We start from the raw sequence: 20,447 nt of genomic DNA on the forward strand, positions 1-20,447 counted from the left end.
CTTGCCAATAATTCAGAATGATTGAAATATAGGCACACAACAACAATTCATACACAATCTAGATCAAATTACAACAAACTTTAAGAGGTATTCAAATGACCTCAATTTGTGGACTATACCTAACACTTCTAAAAATTTACTGGGCTTTAAAAATGTTTTTTGTCAGCATGGCACTCAGAGTAGCAACATTTTACCCTTCATCCTTTTCTCTTTCTTTTTACAGATATGCAAGATATTGAGAAAAAATTAGTGAATACATTTATCTACCTTTTTTATTATCTAAAGAATAAAGCAGTGTGATACTGTAGTGAGAATACAAGACAAAGTCTAGAAGACCTCTGTTCCAATCCAGCCTCAAATACTTACTAGCTGTGTGGCACATTATTTAACCTCTGGGTGCCAAAGTTTCCTAATTCGTGGAACCTTAGGGACTGGATCTGAGATTTCATTGATTCAGAGAAGTCCCAGAAGAAGAAACTGCAGCTCTGAAACTTACAGTCTTACACAGTCGCCAAAAGTGATTTGCTCACAGTCACACAGCCAATATGAGTCTGAAGCAGTATTCAAACCCAGGTCTTCCCGTCTTCAAGACCAGCTCTCTATCTTCTATAGCACACTGCCTCTTACTTAAAAGGGGGATAATAGGAGCACTTATCTCACAGGGTCATTGTTATTAATTGTTAATAATAATAATACATGTATCAAGATATTATGACATCACTAATAGATAGTCTCAGAGTCATGGAAACCTAAGTTCAAGTATGTAGCCTCTTTATTCCCTGTTGTGAAAATTATAAGGGAAATTTGGTTTATCCTTCATATTGAACTTATTACATTTCAATTAATACTACTACAGATTGAGAAGTTCAATATTTCTTCTCTAAAAGTCTCTGACAATGCTGTTCATGTGATCCTGGGCATGTCACTCAATCCCATCAGAACAGCTTCCAAACCACACTTGTAGAAGGAATTCCCCAAGGAAACCATAGGTCCAACTCAAAAACTACATATGCAATTGTTTTAATGCAAAAAAAAAATGGCAACTTAAAATATTCCTTCTCCTAAGTAGCCCAAATGTTCTTTTGGAATTAACTCCCATTTCACAATACTACACTTGTAGAGTACTTTGCTGTTTACAAAATTTTTTCGCATGTAGTGTTTGTCCTTCATTCTCAAAGAGGACCATGGCATCAGGGAAATGATGATATGACTTGCAGTTGACTTTGATTTGAGTGAGGAAGGGCTGTGCAAGGTCACCAGCCTCACTTTCTCCTCCTGAGCCCTCTGGGTCCAGTGGCCGGATATTCATCAGGATGAGCAGAGATGGCCCAGGATGCATTGGGGGACCCTGGCCCTTTCAGGGTAAGGTCTTTTCAGGTTCTCACTTTGAGTCGAGGTAAGGCCCATTCAGTGAATAGGGCAGTTTAAGAACTTATTGGGGGGGGAGGGGCGCAGAGCCAAGATGGCAGCTGGAAAGCAGGGACTAGCGTGAACTCCCCACCGAATCCCTCCAAAAACCTATAAAAAATGGCTCTGAACCAATTCTAGAACCGCAGAACCCACAAAACAGCAGAGGGAAGCAGGGCTCCAGCCCAGGACAGCCTGGATGGTCTCTGGGTGAGGTCTATCCCGCACAGAGCTAGGAGCAGAGCAGAGCCCAGCCCTGCGTGGGCGGCATGGGCCACCAGACCAGGAGCCAGGCGGAGCGGGCCCTAGCGCCCTGAATCAGTGAGCTGCGGCAGTTACCAGACTTCTCAAGCCACAAACACCAAAGACAACAGAGAAGGTTTGTGGGAAAAGCTACAGGAGTGGAAGGAGTTCGCTGTTCGGCTACCGCCCCGGGGGCAGCAGAGGTGATGCAGTTACAGAAGTACAGCTGCAGTTGCTTCCGGCCCAAGGCCCACCTGGTGGGAGGAACTAAGTGGCAGATCAGAGTAGGAGTGCACAGCCTGCTGAAGATCTAAGTCCAGTCTGGGTTGGGGGTTCTTGGGGAAGGAGCAGAGCTGGTGTGGCAGAGCTGGTGCATCCCCCCAAGCGTGGAACATAGTTCTCTTAACTCCACAAGCAGTCATACCCTGCTGAAAAACTCAAGGGTCAAGTTAGTTGGTTGGGAATATGGCCAGGCAGCAAAAACACACACAGATTCAGTCTCAGACACTGGAATCTTTCTTTGGTGACAAAGAAGACCAAAACATACAGTCAGAAGAAGTTAACAAAGTCAAAGAGCCTACAACAAAAGCCTCCAAGAAAAACATGAACTGGTCCCAGGCCATGGAAGAGCTCAAAAAGGTTTTGGAGAAGCAGGTTAGAGAAGTAGAGGAAAAATTGGGAAGAGAAATGAGAAGGATGCAAGAAAACCATGAAAAACAAGTCAATGACTTGCTAAAGGAGACCCAAAAAAATACTGAAAAATACACTGAAGAAAACAACACCTTAAAAAATAGACTAACTCAAATGGTAAAAGAGCTCCAAAAAGCCAATGAGGAGAAGAATGCCTTGAAAGGCAGAATTAGACAAATGGAAAAGGAGGTCCAAAAGACCACTGAAGAAAATACTACCTTAAAAATTAGATTGGAGCAAGTGGAAGCTAGGAATGAAAAAATGGAAGACAATGTGAAATATCTCATTGGAAAAACCACTGACCTAGAAAATAGATCCAGGAAAGATAATTTAAAAATTATTGGACTACCTGAAAGCCATGATCAAAAAAAGAACCTACATATCATCCTTCAAGAAATTATCAAGGAGAACTGCCCTGATATTCTAGAGCCAGAGGGTAAAATAGAAATTGAAAGAATCCACCAATCCCCTCCTGAAAAAGATCCCAAAAAGAAATCTCCTAGGAATATTGTCGCCAAATTCCAGAGCTCCCAGATCAAGGAGAAAATACTGCAAGCAGCCAGAAAGAAACAATTTGAGTATTGTGGAAACCCAATCAGAATAACCCAAGATCTGGCAGCTTCTACATTAAGAGATCGAAGGGCTTGGAATGCGATATTCCAGAGGTTGATGGAGCTAGGATTAAAACAAAGAATCACCTACCCAGCAAAACTGAGTATCATGCTCCAAGGCAAAATATGGACTTTCAATAAAACAGAGGACTTTCAAGCTTTCTCAGTGAAAAGACCAGAGCTGAATAGAAAATTTGACTTTCAAACACAAGAATCAAGAGAAGCATGAAAAGGTAATCAAGAAAAAGAAGAAGAAAAAAGAAATTCAAGGGACTTACTAAAGTTGAACTGTTTTGTTTACATTCCTACATGGAAAGATGATGTGTATGATTCATGAGACCTCAGTATGAAGGTAGCTGAAGGGAATATGCATATATATATATATATATATGTGTGTGTGTGTGTGTGTGTGTGTGTGTTTATATATATATACATGTAGGTGAATATATGTATATGTGTGTGTGTGTGTGTGTGTGTATATATATATATATATATATATATACACAGAGAGAGAGAGAGAGAGAGAGGACACAGGGTGAGCTGAAGATGAAGGGAAGATATCTAAAAGAAATAAAATCAAATTAAGGGATGAGAGAGGAATATATTGAGAGAGGGAGATAGGGACAGATAGAATGGGGTGGATTATCTCGCATAAAGGTGTCAAGAGGAAGCAGTTCTGTGGGAGGAGGGGAGAGGGCAGGTGAGGGGGGAATGAGTGAATCTTGCTCTCATCAGATTTGGCCTGAGGAGGGAATACCATACATACTCAATTGGGTATCTCACCCCTCAGGAAAGAAGAGGGAAGAAGATAAAAAAAGGTGGGATGATGGAGGGGAGGGTAGATGGGGGTGGAGGTAATCAAAAACACTTTCGAAAGGGGACAGGGTCAAGTGAGAAAATTCAATAAAGGGAGATGGGTTGGGAAGGAGCAAAATATAGTTAGTCTTTCACAACATGAGTATTGTGGAAGGGTTATACAGAATGATACACATGTGGCCTATGTTGAATTGCTTGACTTCTTAGGGAGGGTGAGTGGGAAGGGAAGAGGGGAGAGAATTTGGAACTGAAAGTTTTAAAAACAGATGTTCAAAACCAAAAAAAAAAAGTTTTTGCATGCAACTAGAAAATAAGATACACAGGCAATGGGGCATAGAAATTTATCTTGCCCTACAAGAGAGGAGTGGAAAAGGGGATGGGAGGGGAGTGGGGTGACAGAAGGGAGGGCTGACTGGGGAAAAGGGCAACCAGAATATACGCCATCTTGGAGTGGCAGGGAGGGTAGAAATGGGGAGAAAATTTGTAATTCAAACTCTTGTGAAGATCAATGCTGAAAACTAAATATATTAAATAAATTTTAAAAAAAGAAGTTAATCAAGATATGGCCCCTTTAATCAAACTCAAAAAAAAATAAAATCAAACTGGGATGGGAAGACCCTCAGGTTTCCTGGCCAAAAGGGAAACAGTTACTATTTAGTATCTACATTCACTCTGTGCTAGTAGGGCAGGGACCTATTGTCCAATCTATGAGCTCCAGAGTGAACTAGGTTTAAGGCTTGGTTTTGAGAATGAAATCTAGCCAGTAAACCCAAAGGTAAGGAGGCAGTGAGGGAGAAGAAGCAGGAGCCAGAGCGGGAGCTAGAAAGGGAGAGAAAAAATCCATGTGCCTTTTTTTTTTTTTTAAGCGACAACAGGGATAAGTGACTTGCCCGGGGTCACATAGCCAGTAAGTGTCTGAGGCCACATTTGAACTCAGGTCCTCTTGACTCCAGGGCCAGTGCCTATCCACCATACCACCTAGCCGCCCCCATAAATTTTTTTTCACATATAATAATACAATAGAAAGATGATGATTTTGGAGTCAAAGGACTTGGGTTCAAATCAAATTCTTAACTAGTTTCATGACTCTGGACAAGACATTAACCTCTAGGCCAGAATTTCCTCATCTGCAAAATAAGGGATTCGTACTACATGGGTTCTAATGCCCCTCATAGCTTTAAATCTATGACCTTGTAAGCTCTAGAACAATCCCCAAAAGTTGGCAAAGCAGGCATTATTATCAAAATTTTACAAATGTGAACATTGAGGGCTACAGTGAGTTAACTAACATGCCCATGGTCACACAGCAAGTATCAACAAGAGACCGAAATCCAGGCCTTCTGACTCAAAAGTGTCCTCCCTTTTATACTACACTGGGCTCCTTTTTTAATAATAATAATCTCATACATTTGTACTGTGTCCATCTTCTCTGCATGAGTAGTTAAAACAACAAAGAATTCTATCAGGAAATTCAACAATGTGAAATATATAGGCTGCTCTAAAGAGCCTTTTTCCTCATTCAGGGTGATTTTTCACAAATGAGCCTTAAAATCACTATATTTGGACATTACTTAAAATTTATTAAATGTTGTATATAGATTTTCTAACTACCTTAACAAACAAAATTAATAGTAAGCTATCACTTATTTTTAAAACTATATTACTAAACCTTTTGAAAAGGATCAGTCTTCAAAAGGCACTTATTAATCCAGTTCAAGATGGAAAAAGGCTATCAACCTCACAAAGCAAAAGGTTTGTCATTTGATTACTAAGTTCAATTATCTGAACAGTAACTGAAACCTGAATTAATTCTGAAAAAGAAAAACAGTTTTAGGACAGTGTTTCACTGTCTGTGGTTTCAAAACATCCTAACTCCTGAGTAACCTATAACTTCTATAACTTCTAAATAGTTCTATAAAAAGTCTAAACCACGGGCTGCCCATCTTTGAGCCTAGGAGGCACATGAACTTAAATATTCACCTAGTATTGCCATTTTCTCACATTCTTTTCTTCCGGTTAGTGGATATTAATAATACAACTATATGGGAAGTTTGCAAAATATTTTAACATTTTAGAAAAGATCTTCATATCCCCCCAAAAAAGGTTAAGCATTATTGCAGAACAGAATTGAACATAGACCAAAAGTTACTACTTTACCTTTAAGTTAGTTCAGTAAATTTTCAAAGATCCCTACATGTATATGCAACAAAACACTTTGAATATCAGTGCTTGTTCTTCCATTGAACTTATTCAGGAAGGAGACAGACAGTAATGCCTCACTTATATGTTAACTTCAAAGTATCTAGAACTTCTTTGAGGGCCAGTAAGTAAGCAAATAACATCTCTGAGCAGTCCTTAGGCAAAGCTTTCAGACCTCACTTTCCTCATCCTTAAAAACTCTAAAAAGGGTTGGACATTCTCACTCTAAGATCTACAAATAATTATGAAAAAACAGGTATTACCTGTATGTGTGTACGTGTACACACACACATCTTTTAAGCTGTTTGGTTTAAGAAGTTTGGTTATCTGGTTTTCAGGGCTATCACAAATTAAAAGATTAAAGTTATAAAGGAAAGGTGGATAACTAAATACAGGTACAAGAAAAAAAGTGACAGTTAAGAGCAAAAGAGGAGAGAAAAATATATAAACAGCTGACAAAGACTTAAAGAAAGTGAGGCTATTCTGAGGTTATTCAGTATAGACTATTCAACAATCTTACATAGCTCTATCAACCCCTAATGATCATGATGATGACCCTGAATCAGAAAGGAACAAACTATGTCATATTAGCTGTTTACAAACCCAGAAAAGTATATCCTGTATTTTCAAAAACTTGTCATTTTTTTAAAAGTTTGAACAAAATGTCTGAATACTAATGGGAAAACTACATATGTGTATATGTGTGTATGTACGTATGTGTGTGTGTATGTATACGTATAGACATACACACACACACACACACAAAAGCTCACTTATAAAGCTAATACTTTCCTTTTCCATTGAACTTATTGAGGGAGGGGCTAGATGATAACACCTCATTTATCTGGTAATATGAAAGAATCATTCCTGTGCAACACTTTTTTCCCCAAAATTGCCAAATAACAGAATTATCACTTCACATAGGTATAATGTAAAAAATAAACAGATCTAAAACATGTGACTGATAGTAGCAGTACATGTAATCTGGCTAACAGAGACAATTTTGGAATCCATTCCCCTGAATTCCAAATTTACCACAGAAGAATATAAGGTGAATGGTAAATCCGCAACTAAAGATGCACATTCTGTCACACCATTAATGCATCCACGTTCCAATATGCACCACGAGTTAAAAGCTTTTATGTCTAAGAATTCTCAGCCTCAAAACAGAAAAAATCATACCTAACAAATCACATGGCTTTAGAACATTTAATATTGAAATAGTGACAACTTGCAAAGTAATTTTATCAGAGAAATGTGTTCATAGAAATGTGACATATTAAACAAAAATGACTCATATAGGGAAAGAGGGCTTTCTAATAAAAACACGTCAAAAGAATTAGTCTGGGAGGTTTCAGTACTTTTTATATGAATACCATTCAATATCACAGCATTTGGACACAATAACAAAAATAATATGTATGACACTTTAAGGCTTAAAAAGTAAATGTATCTCACATCATATATATGAGAAATTCACCAAAGTTAAAATTAGATAGTCTGTAAAGATATATTCACCCTGCAATGCTAAACAGTAGAATCTTAGACTAAAGAGAAACCTTTGAGCAATTTGCTGAAATATTCCACCCAAAACCTCAAGAATATCACAAAATGTTCAAGTTTCAAAAGGCTATATAATGCTTTGACTTAAGAAAATGTAATTCATTAAACATTTCTGCTGTTGTGCAGTCATTTTTCAGTCATGTCTGACTGTTTGTGACCCCATTTGGGGTTTTTTTTTGGCAACATTACTGGTTTGGTTTACCATTTCCTTCTCCAGCTCATTTTACAGATGAGGAACTCAGGTAAAAAGAGTTAAGTGATTTGCTCAGGGTCACACGGCTAATAAGTGTCTGAAGTCAGGTTTGAACTCAGGAAGATGAGTCTTTGCGACTCTAGGCCTGGCACTCTATCCACCACACCACCTAGCTTCTATTGCACATATTATTACTGTTATTATGTTTATTAATACTGTTTGTTTAATTTTCAAAAATAAAGACATTCCTTTACCAAAATAATCTGTGGCAATAATTAGATGTAATGGCATTTATATTCGCTATACAGGCAATTATACCACCACACTGTTAATTAATGGTAAGACAATACAATTTGGCTTGCTGAGTATTTTACTACTGAAAATTCTTATAAATAAAGAATTAGCTTTGACTTAGGAATTCATTTCCCTAACAAATAAAGTTGGCAGAACAAATATATTCAGGCAGTCCCCACTTTTCCCTTACTTGTATTTTGCTGACATGCTCATTCAACAGTACTTCACTTTTTTGCCCACTTCATCCATTCATTTATCAGCTTCAGGATCTGACTATCCACCTTTCACAGACTACTCCCTTCTCATCCCCACATAAACTTGCCTTTCTCGTGCAGAATACCATCTAGTTATGACAGCAAGTAGCTGCTACTAATGTAGCCTACAGAATAAAAATGTTATCTATTTCTTCCTTCTGTTTCAGAGTGTTTTCCAGAAAAGCACTGTTACAAAAAAAAAAGAAGCAGGGATTGCCTATAATTACCCAGAGGACATTGTAGGTGGATGCACAAATGAAAGAAGAAAATTACACCTTTTCAGACTTGCTCTTACTTTGCACATACTGTCCGTTTCATTAAATTTCTGGCAATATCTTCTGAGGGAATGCTAAGAATCCAAAACGGGGACTGAAACAGAAACAATAAAAACAGTAAGATAACTTTGGCTCTATGTGGCTTTTTGGTACTGAAGAAGAAGAAGAGAAGTTCTCATCTGCCACTTCTATGAGGAAAACACAAAAGCCTACTCCATGGTCTATAAGGAGCAAAACAACCAACACCAAATATAAGACGGCAGCATCGGAGAGTCAGCCCAAATAATGTTAAAGATTTCATTAAGATTCTTTCTCATTCACTCTTTATGCAGAAGCATCCACTTCTTAAAAACTTAATTGTAAACAGTGCCCTGGAATATAAATTTCCTCTTGAGTTATCATGGAAGTTAAGATAATAAGTCACATTTATTATTAAGGTTTGCAAAGCACTTAATAGCTTTGGAGAAAGCTTACGTCATGTAACGAACAAATTTTTGAGGCAGGATTTGAAAACCAGGTCTCCCTGACTCTAAATGCAGCACTTCATTCACTGTACCATGCTACCTCTCAGGTGAATATTTAAATGACAATCATTTGCCACTTTCTAATCCTTACAATTTTACTTTGGACTGTGCTTAAAGCACTGATCCTCCAATAATATCCCACCCTGTTGCTTCACTGGGGCATGGAGTTGGCCCTGGATTCTAGAAGAGCATACCAGTAGAAAGCACACTCTAGCTAACCAACTTGAAAAAGCTTTGAGAATGGAACTAGTGACAGAGTTTACTTCTGTCACTGAAGGACTCTCCTAGTTAAGTTCAGAGAGACTACCCTCAGTCACAGCATCTCATATAAATACTGGTGACAAATGCTTAGAAAACCTTTAATGTGAAATGGTACAAGAAATCCCTACAAATTACAGATCCATGAAATGTTGCAATAAAGTTTTAAGTAATTAAATATTTGTTGTTGTGTGATCCCATCTGGAGTTTTCTTGGCAGAGATACTGGAGTGATTTGCCATTTCCTTCTCTAGTTTGTTTTATAGATGAGGAAACTGAGACAGAGTTAAGTGACCTGCCCAGGATCACACAGTTATTGTATGTATTATTACTTTACTTCTTGAATAATGGCATACATTAAATTTAAAAATAAATTGCAAAAAGAAGTTTGCAGTCCAGTAGTTAATAATATTCATTCTAGTTCTTTAAAATCATAGTAAGTCAGAAGATAGAATTATGTTCAATAGAAAGACACTGTGTAAGAATTAAAATCTTCTATAAGAAATGGAAATTTAAGTGAAAATAAGTCCAGAAGTAAAAAAAAAGAAGGCATTTTTTAAAAAAGGTATTTACCAAGGGTTCTTAATCTGGGGTCCATGATCTTGTGGTATTGTTTTTTTAATTATTTTGATAACTGCATTTCGATATAATTAGTTTCATTCATAATCCTATATATTTTGTGAATTTAAGTAAAAATAATATTCTGAGAAGGGGTCCCCATTAGATTGCCAAAAGGGACCAGGCCACAAAAAAACCTTAAAAACACCTGGTCTATACTAAGGTTTTCAAAACTGTAAAATGCTTTTTCAGAATATGCTTTATCATCTAAAAACACCTAAACTTTTAAAATGCTCTCACAAATATAAAGTGTTCCCAAGAAAACATAATTTGTTCCATTAAAAGGCTAGCATTGATACATATTATATGTGTGAAAAAAAAAAAACTCAACTTACTTTTCCATGAATTTCCTGATGGCTGCTGAATCGACCTCCAAAAAGTGAAAGTAAAGACTTTATTTCCTGTTGTGAAAATTATAGAGGAAATTCAATTTATTCTTCATATTAAACTTGTTACAACTTCAATTACTATTTCTAGAGATTATGAAGAATTTCAATGTTTTTCCTCTAAAAATACAAACAGAATCTTGCAATACACGTACGAATATGTCTGTGTGGAGACAGAGAAAGAGATGTACAACAGGGTGATGAGGGAATTGTGGGAATTGAGTGAACCACATCGATTCCATCTTGTGACTCAATTCTGGATTACGGGTCTAGCCCAATTTCTATCTTATAAGAAACCTTTACTCAATTATGGGAATTCTGGGAAAACTTTATTGCATTATTTGTGGGGCTGGGAAGCTGGACCACATCCACCTGTTGCTTAGAGACCCTTAACTAAGGACCAAGGTTATGCTGACCAGAAACCCAGTCAGATCCAAAGATTAATGAGAGGACTTTTCTCACAATTATACATCTCAAGCAACTCATATGTCTTATCTGAAAACTGGCCTTGGACTGGTCAACCAGTTACTGTTTCTACGTTCCTTTGATTGAAAACAGACACTGTGAGGAAGTGAAACACCTCTTTTTTTTTTTAATTTCAGGGAATTGTACCTGTTCAGTCTTCCCCTCCCAACATGGAAAGCCCCTAATCTTTCTTCCAATTAGAAATCAGATTACCTAATAATACATCCTATTTTGTATCTTGCTTATTTCAATGTATAAAATCTGTGTCCTCCTGCATTTGGGGTCCAATGCCAATCTGAGGAAGGCCTGGTCCCAATTTGTTATGAAATTTGTATGTATTGCTTAATAAATTGAAATGCTCCAAAGCTCAAATCTGTTTCCTCAATTACTCATTCACAGGCCACAGTAAGAGGTAGAGCTGCATGTGGATAGAACTGCCCTTGGAGTCAGGAATGCCAGGTTCAAGTGCCACCTCTGACACAGATGGGCTACGTTATTATGGATAAATTTCTAATCTTTCAGTGACTCAGGAAGCTTATGAATATTACAAATTGCAGATATATTGCTGATTAACATTAGAAAAAGGAATTTATACACCAGGAGTTCCCAACAAAAATGAAATTAAAGATCTAGAAAAAACAAAAGTAACGGGGGATAATGTAATGATTGGGCAAATTGCTTAACCTAAGTAAACATCACCACCACTCAATCTCTTCACTCCTACTCAACAGCTGCTATGTCACTGGAAAAAAGTACACGCAGTCAAGATGGTTTCACTCAACATATATATAAAACAATAAAAGCTAACATTTATATAGTGCTCACTGTGCGCCAGGCACCGCACTAAGCATTTTACAATGATCACCTCATTTGGCCCTCACAACAAACTTGGAAGGTGGGTACTGTTACTTTTCCCATTTTACAGATGAGGAAACTGAACCAACAGAAGTTAAGTGACTTGCCCAGGGTCAGTCACACAGCTAGTAAGTATCTGAAACTAAATTTGAACTTGGGTCTTTCTGACTCCAAACCCAGAGTTGTATCCACTGCACCCCCCCAGTTACACAACTTCAGAGGATCCTTGCTCTAACTCTACCTTAACCACTCCCCATCTCATTCCAGACAGTAACCATTATAAATGCTCTCACAAACTCACCTCCCTAAAACCTCTACAGCAGATGACTGGGCATATTTCTTTGAAAAGGTGGAAGTCATTTGGTATATACTCCATCAATTCAGTTCAATCCAACAAACATTTACAAAGTTCCTATTATGACCAACGATGAAGCATGTTACCCACATCCTGGCAAGCTGATGATGGACCCAAGATGCAAAATAAAGTACATATTCTCAGATTTGACCAATGTGGGAATTTGTTTTGCTGGACTCTTCACACTTGTAACTATAATTTATTTTGTATATGGGGAGTGGCAGAGAGGGGATGAGGGTGGGCCAAAAAGGAAAACAAAACCCAGTCACTATCACTTTTTTTCAATGCACAGAAGAGCATGCCTATAATCCCTTCTAGAGGGTAGACTTAGGTTGATACAGCTTGTGAACTCACCGTTTTGAGCTGCAGTAAACTAAGCCAAATGGGTGTCTGCACCAAATTCAGGATTAATATGTTGGGGCTTAGAGGGAGGTGGTAATGCAGAGAGGGCAGAACCATAGCCTAAGGAGGAGTAAACACACTTACATGTGGAAAAAGTAGCTCAGCTGATTGGAGTGGGAGAGTGTGACTAGGCCTGTGAGCAGTCTATGCAATTCCTGTTTGGGTGAAATAGGGAGATTCAGTCTTTAAATTTAAAAAAAAAAAAAAAAGAATCCCCAGAAGAGAAGAGAAAGCCAGAAAGAATCACTGACAAGTGTTGCACACTGAACTTATTATAAATTTTCAAAGAAAAAAAGGCTGTACATAACAGAAATTCACAGTTTCACATCCATCCCCTTTTCCTTTGCTACTGGGTAATTTCCTACTATGCAGGCAATGATCATTTTACTCAATATCTAAATTCAGAATACTTTTTAAAGAGGCTTATTATGTGTAAAACACTATGCCAGGTGCTAGGTATATAAAAAACAAAAAAAGGCAACATTCCCAGGCCTAAATTCTTCTAGACAATACATTGTATTTCTAAATGATGTGATAGGCATCCTGGTGGGAAGACAAGGTAAAAGATTGGATGCCTCATCCAAGGAACAGCCATTAGGCCACTCTAGCCAGAGAACAGAGTGCATGGAGGAGAGTAATATGAAACAAATCTGGTTAAGTCAGATAGTGATTTTTATTATTAATTATTAGTTATGTAAATCACTTTCCTAAATTGAATCATCCTTACATTTTCACACTGGGAACTCAGCTCTAAGAACAGTAATCAACAGTAATCAAATTACACTACCAATCCTAAAAAGGATTTGCTCTAAGGACTCAATCACCATTCTCACTTACTTCCAGATCCAAAATACCTTCCACTCTTCCTGGTCCAACACTCCTCTATGACTATTAACTTCCCCTATCAGAATGTAAGGATGGACCGTCCAGACCAGGGGTGGGAAACCTGAGGCCTCAAGGCCGCAAGTTTGGATTCAGTCAAAGGGCTGCACTTGAGGACCTAGAGGGCCACATGTGGCCTGGAAGCTTCAGGTTCCCCACCCCTGGTCCAGACTATCTGTATTAGACTCTCAAGCTCTTAATATGCAGGCTGGCCCATGGTGAACACTAATCATTCACTCATTCCTGATATGATTCCACCCTGGTCATAGTAAAAAATATGTAATGCTGTGCTACAGCCATTTTGCTAATATTTAATTTAATATTTTGTATCAACTAGTATTATTGGTCTCTATTTTCTCTGTTCAAAACCACACTGATCATCATAAATGAATCAAATAAAAGGTGACTTTCTTACCTATTTTTCAAACAAACCGCTTTACCCTGGAAGTTTCAATACATCCTTGGATGTCTCACATTGAGTATTTTCTATTCCTGCATCATCCTCCTCCTGTTTGGCTGGTTCTTCCTAGAACCTCCATTTTAACGAGGAGGCCCAGACATCTCCAAGACGCAGATCTCTAAACTTTGTCTTCAACTCCTCTCCCCTTCCCTTTTGTTTTTTTGGGGGGGGCTTTTTTCTCTCATTAGAATTTAAGCTCCTGAGGGCAGGGACTGTCTTTCTGATTGTTTAGCACAATGCCTGACACCAGTTAGTAGGAACTTAATAAATACTTGTTGGCTTGACTTTAGGGAACAAGGATACATATATATTTAATGTTCAATGCAATTCACTTTAAAATTGATCTAAGCAAGTAATTTTTAACCCCTTTGAAGTTGCTTGTTCAATTTCTGAGATTGGATTGTTTAGATTCTGTTTCCTACATTTTTTTAAATAGGAGTATATCATATTTGTGCAAATGTTCAACCATTTCAATTAAATCTTTGCTTTTGTTGGACTATGACTGCATCTAAGTTTCTGACAATGTATTTCCTCTTTGAATCAGAATGCAGCCTGCTTTAAATGCCTTACTGATGGACCTGCATTTTATCCTAGACACAATCCTAGGACTCATTAAAGATTTTTTAAGAAGGGAAGTGAAGTGGTCAGATATATAAAAAAGATTAATTCTGGTACATATATAGAGGATTGACTAGAGGGTAAAGAGATTGGAAGCAAAGGAACTGATTAGGAAGCTATTGGAATAATCCGGGCAAGTGAAGATCAGGACCTGAACTAGGGTGGTAGTTTAAAAAAAAAAAGAAAGATAACTGATAAGTGATATGGTGGAAGTAAAACTAATGAGATCTGGCAACTGATTGGATATAGAGGCTGAGTATATGTCTTCTATAAATTAACAGAAGAAAATGTCCCTTGCATATAAAAGGCAAATATTTATTGAAATGAACTTTACATTTTGCTGATGACGACTCTGAGAAGAAATGAGGAACTCTTCTCTCCCAAACCTGGCCCTCCTACAAATTGTCCATCCGAGTCACCCGCACTCAAAATCTCAGGGTCATCCTTGACTCTTCCCTCTGCCTCAGCCCCCATTTCCAATACTTTTGCCTGGCATTCAAGGTCCTCTGTGATCTTAGACACCCTATCATTCTCATCCTCGACCATCTACACATTCTAGCAAAAATGGAGTACCCAAACACACTTCCCTCCGTGCTTTGGTGCCTTTACTCATACTGTTCCTTATGCATAGAATACTGTCTCTCTGTCCAGTTCACCTACAGAATTCCTGACCATCTATTAAATCTCAACTCAAATGTTAATTTTTCCATGAAAGCTGGGATTAAAACACAGGTCCTCTGATATCAAAGGTAATAACATTTTCCCCACACCATGTGGCTACTTTCTGGTCCTTCACTGAAGAATCCAGAAGCCTTGTAGACCTGAATTGGATAATGAGGAGGTAATGTCATCTTTTTGAATATGTATCTGAGACATAATATATAATCAATGCTTATCAAAGTCACCAAGTAGGTCAATTACCCACTTCTATTGATACACATCGATAAGTCAAACACCTATGATGTCATTAGGGCAGGACCATCCAATGTGAAAATTTCCTCCACTGATCTAGATCAAAACCCAGCTATAATTTATAGTCTTAGGCAATTGTTTATACATGCTGCCTGAAGCTTTAAAGAGAAAAGTAGATTTGTCCATGGTCAAAAACTTGTAGATGTAATGGCTGGAATTTAAACCCAAGTGTTTTCTGACTTCACATTCAGCCTTCTATCCGTTATGCCTAGCTGTTTCTCCACTGCTGAAGAAGTGAGAATAATACTACCCAAATAAGCCTGGATTGTAGCTTTCGTGAATGAAATCCCAGGGATTGGAAACTAGATGACTTAGAGGAATGAGTGATATTTTCATTTCACCTTTAGACAATGATTTTCCAGGAACAAAAAAGGGGGGAGGAAGGGGGCTGGGAACATAAGAAGTGAAAAACTAGCTATATGGACAGTGTTACTATGAGTAAAATGCATCTATAAACTGAAGGGTATTTCCTTTGCTCTCTCTGAAGATACCATTCTGTTGCCCTTGAGGTCATCCCCATGTTCCCCTCTTTTATTCCAGTCTTTGATTTAAAGCCCTTCTCCTGCCCAAGGACAACCCTTTTACATGACCCTTTGACCCCATTCCCTCCTATCTTCTCCAGATTGCCCCCATTATCATTCCCCATCCCTCTAACCTTCAGTCTTCACTACTGCTTCTTCCCTGTTGCCTATACACACCCAAGTTTTCCCCAAACATTAAAGACTCTCACTAGATCCTACCAACACCAATACCTATTGTCCTATATGTATCCTTTCTTTCTCAAAATTCTTGAAATAGCTATTTATTCTTGTAATTGTCTTTTAAACACTACAATCTGGGCTCCAAACTTATAGTTCAGCTGAAATAAATTCATATATTCATACATAAAAAACACACAGCAGAAACAAGATAACCTCAGGGAGAATGCACTAGCAGCTAAGTGACCCAGAAAAAGCCTCATCCAGAGGATGGCACTTGAGCTTACCAAAATTATCAGTGACTTCTTCATTGACAATTGTAATGGTCTTTTCCTAACCTTTATCCTTGACTTCTCTGCAGCATGTGACGCTGTTGACCACCCTCTCCTCTAGGATATACTCTCTTCTCTAGGGTTGTGTGACTGCTTCTTCCTGTTTCTCTTCCTACCTGTCTGACTGCTCCTCCTTCAGATCCTTTGCAGGATCAGCAACAACTAAGGGACTGTGGACATGTCTCAAGGCTCTGGCATGGGCCCCCTCCTCTTTTCTCTCTTCACTCTCTCACTTGATGACCTCATCAGCTCCTATGGGTTACATGAAAATCTCTGTGCAGAAGACTCCCAGATTCATATACCTTGCCCTGATCTCTCCTGGGCTCCAGTTCCACATCATCCACTGCCTATTGGACACTTTGTGCCATATATCCCAGAAGTCTCTTTCTCAATAATCCAAGAGAGAACTCATCATCTTTCTCCTCAAACCCATTCCTCTTCCAGACTTCCCTATTACTGTTGAAAACACCACTCTCTTTCCAGTCAGCCTTTTTACAACCTTGGTGTCATTCTAAACACCTCTCTCTCACCTCGCATATTCAATCAGTCGCCAGACCTTTTCCATCTCCACACCAGTTTTCTCATACTCAAAAAGTCACCACTCCTGCTCAGGCCTTCAGTCCCTCTCCCCTACTTCTCACTGGTACCCTCCCTACTCTAATTCATCCCCCACAAGGCTGTGAAAGTGATTCTTCTAACTTGCCAATCTGACTATGTCTCTCTCTAAGCTTCAGTGGCTCTATATTACTTCTAGGATCAAATGTGAACTCCTGTTGGGCATTTAAAATTTTGACTCTTACCTTTCTGGACCCCATCCTACCTTTCCAGCCTTCCCAAACATCACTCCTCATCACATACTCTATAGTCTAGCCATACCGGCTTTCCAGATCTTATACAAAAGGCTTCATTTCCTCTGTGCTTGACTTTGCACTAACTGTTCACCATGCCTGGAACACTTCCCTTCCTCACCTCACCTCTTGCAATACTTGGCTGGCTTCAAAACTCGGCTCAAGTGCCAGCCTCTGCGTAAGGCTTTTTCTGGGTCACTTAGCTGCTAGTACATTCTCCCCCCAGGTTCCCTTGTTTCTGCTATCTGTTCTATATATACCTACGTAAGAGCATCACGTCTCCCTCCTTAGGCTGTAAACTCCTTTAAGGGTAGACACTGTTTGTCAGGTACTATCTTGGGATTTCATCTTCAGAATGTCTCTGACATTGATACCCTCCCTTTCAATTCTCACTATCTCCATGGCTCGCTGGGAGTTCATCCTCGCCAAGAAGTTCAGGGCTTTATTAACCTATCAAAAGGCACATCACAAGTATTGTCAATGTGTTGCACCTTAGAAAGAGCAGTGGATTTAGAGCCGGTGAATACGGTTCAAACTCTGGCTCTGCTACTCACAATGTGGTCCTGCTACCCCTAAGTGACCCTGGGCAAGTCACTTCCCTTATAGGTTTCCTCCTCAGTAAAATGAATGGATTGAACTAGGTATTCTTCCAAGTCCCTCCCACCCTTAATTCTACGCACTGTAGCTAAGATTGAAAAAAGAGGGCCTGGCATAATTAGAATACTGGCAATCTGAAGAAGGCTCAGGTGCTCTAGCTCTACTGAACTGTGCCATCTTAGGTGAACAGAACCTTTCTAGATCTCAGTTTTCTCCAATGAGTAAAATGAGGAAGTCTGGTCAAGAAGCACAAATGGGATAATGGATTAAAATATGCCGAAAATCTTTGAGCACTATGAAAATGCAAATTATCGGTCAATAGTCTAGCCCATAGATTTAGAGCTGGAAGGGACTTCAGAGATCCAATACTTAGTAATAGCTATCCAGGTGCTGCAGTGGACAGGCCTGGAATCAGGAAGACCTGAGTTCAAGTCCAACCTACAGCACTTAGCAGTTGTGTGACCCTGGGCAAGTCACTTCATCCTGTTTGCCTCAGTTTCCTCATCTGTAAAATAAGCTGGAGAAGGAAATGGCAAATCACTCCAGTATCTTTGCCAAGAAAACCCCAAATGGAGTCATGAAGAGTGGACAAGACCTAACAACAATACAGCACTTTAAGGCTTGCAAAGTTCTTTTCACACTATCTCATTTAATCCTCACAACAAGCCAGATGAGGAAACCAGGGCTTAGAGAGATTAAGTGACATAGCTAGTGAAGGTCTGAGTCTGCATTTGAACTCAGGTGTTCCTAACACAAGCCCCCACACCCCTGCCACCCACCTGTCCCAATGCATTTTGAAAATGAAGAAACTGAGGCTTAATGAGGTGAAGCCACTTGCCCAGAGTTCTAAAGGCCACTAATGTCAGGGGTAGGAAATGAACTACAAATCCGGCATTCCTCCCTCCTGCACCACGCGGCCTCCCATCTTTGCATCTCTCAGTACCAAGCACTGTGCCCTACACACAGTAAGAGCTTAATAAATGCTTGACAGACGAAGAGAAAGAAGAGAACGGTAGATGGGCTTGGAACTGTTCCCCTGACAGCCTCGGGACCTGGAATTAAGGGGCCCCGCGGTTTTGGCTGTTGACACGTGGGGAGTGCACTATCCAGAGGCTTCAATTAAGCCGCCGGAGGCATACCGGGAGGACGAAGGTAGGAGGCGCCGGCCGGCCCGCGCATGCGCGGTCCCTCTTCCTCCCCATCTTCCCCGCACTCCTCCCTACGAGCCCCGCCTCCGCGACCACCCACCCACCCACACTCCCCTCCCGCGCAACAGGGCTGCACGCGCCGCCCCTCCTCTCCAACCTCCCACTGTCAAACAACACGGGGAGGAAGCGCGGCACTGACCGGCAGCCGGAACTCCAGATGCTCCTGCGCCAACAGCAGCAAGTATCGGTTCAGCCTGCTGGGAAGCGCCATGTTCCGTCGCTGCCACTGCCGCCGCCGCCGCCGCAGCAGCCACCTCCTCGGACCGCTCTTTGCGCATGTGCGGGGAGTGGGGGGTGGGGCGTCTGTGGGGGCGGGGCTTTAGGCGTGGTCGTAGCATGAGAGGCCACGCCTTGCGTTGGGAGGGTTTGTTAACACCGTGAGCAAGAAGCAGTCCTGGAAGAGTCTGAGCCCAGAATATATTCCAGTAGCACCCACTTCCCTTTAACAAACGTTTATGTTTAAAAGCTTTTTAGTGACGTTTTGTTTTTGTATCTCCTAGTTTCCCCCCGTATCTCTCTTCCCTCCTCGCAGAGAGCCATTCCTAATGGTAAAGAATTAAAAGAAAAAAATCAGCTAAACCAATGAATCTGGCTTTTTTTTTTTTTGCAGTGTTCCATACCCATGCACCACCCTCCTTGCAAGGGGAAGGGGGAGGAATTTTCTCATCTCTCTTTTGGGGGCAGGGGGAGCTTTGAACCAGAATTAATTAAGCCCAAAGTGTACTGAAGCCCGCTGAAGCCAATTGTTAATTCAGCTTCAGCATTTACACCTGGAATTGCACAGTCCTACAAATCAGGACCTGATTGTCTAGGTTTTTAAAAGTGTTAATAATGCAGATCAAACTTAAAGTGTTTGTGCTTACATTTCCCCCACTCCCCAATCCTCCTTAAACATTTACCAGCATGCTCCTGTTTTTCTCTATAAACATTGCTTAAGCTTAGCAGGAGTGCCCAAGTGTAGTGAATCAGCTGACTAGAGGCCTGGTGACTACAGCTTAATAAGAATAATGAATTGCACTTATATAGCGCTTTAAGATCTGCGTAGCGTTTTACATCCATTATCTCATTGGAGCTTCACAACACTAGTGATTAAGCCTATCAAATACCTTGTTAGGTCATGAGGTACAGAGACAAAAATCAACAATCCTTGCCTTCAAGAAGCTTGGTCTGAGGAAGAGGTGGGGAGATAGGAATGGTCAAATTACATTTGCTCAGCAAACAGTTAATTATTTAGATAACGTTTCAGGCCAGGAGAGGAGTGGACAAAAAAAGTAAGTGACTAAGGCTACTTATTACCTAAGTGACATTAGCAAAGTCATCAAAATGAGGTTGATGAACTAGATAACGATCAAGGTCCCATCCGCCTCTAAACTTAGGCTTCTATGGTGATGACAAGAAATGGGGAAGTTGGAAGGAAGAACCAGT

At 39.8% G+C, this 20,447-nt stretch overlaps 1 protein-coding gene across 3 annotated transcripts in view; it reads right to left on the bottom strand.

Annotated features, from left to right (window-relative positions):
- The window catches only part of TRMT11 (tRNA methyltransferase 11 homolog), a 71,606-nt gene extending 52,365 nt beyond the window's left edge, over positions 1-19,241 (bottom strand). Inside the window, exons 1-4 of one of the 3 annotated variants that reach the window (XM_036767330.1) lie at positions 19,162-19,241; positions 12,492-12,562; positions 10,280-10,345; positions 8,566-8,639 (exon numbers count right to left, since the gene is read on the bottom strand). In XM_036767330.1, coding sequence (XP_036623225.1) covers positions 8,566-8,588 — 23 coding nt within the window. In that variant the 5' untranslated portion in view covers positions 8,589-8,639; positions 10,280-10,345; positions 12,492-12,562; positions 19,162-19,241. Of the gene's footprint in view, positions 1-8,565; positions 8,640-10,279; positions 10,346-12,491; positions 12,563-19,161 lie in introns of those variants that run through there. The other 2 variants (XM_036767329.1, XM_036767331.1) reach the window with 2 other exon arrangements.
- Positions 19,242-20,447: the final 1,206 nt, after the last annotated feature.

Source organism: Trichosurus vulpecula, chromosome 7 (genome assembly GCF_011100635.1).
Source record: "Trichosurus vulpecula isolate mTriVul1 chromosome 7, mTriVul1.pri, whole genome shotgun sequence".
In the NCBI taxonomy this organism is placed as follows: Eukaryota; Metazoa; Chordata; class Mammalia; order Diprotodontia; family Phalangeridae; genus Trichosurus; species Trichosurus vulpecula.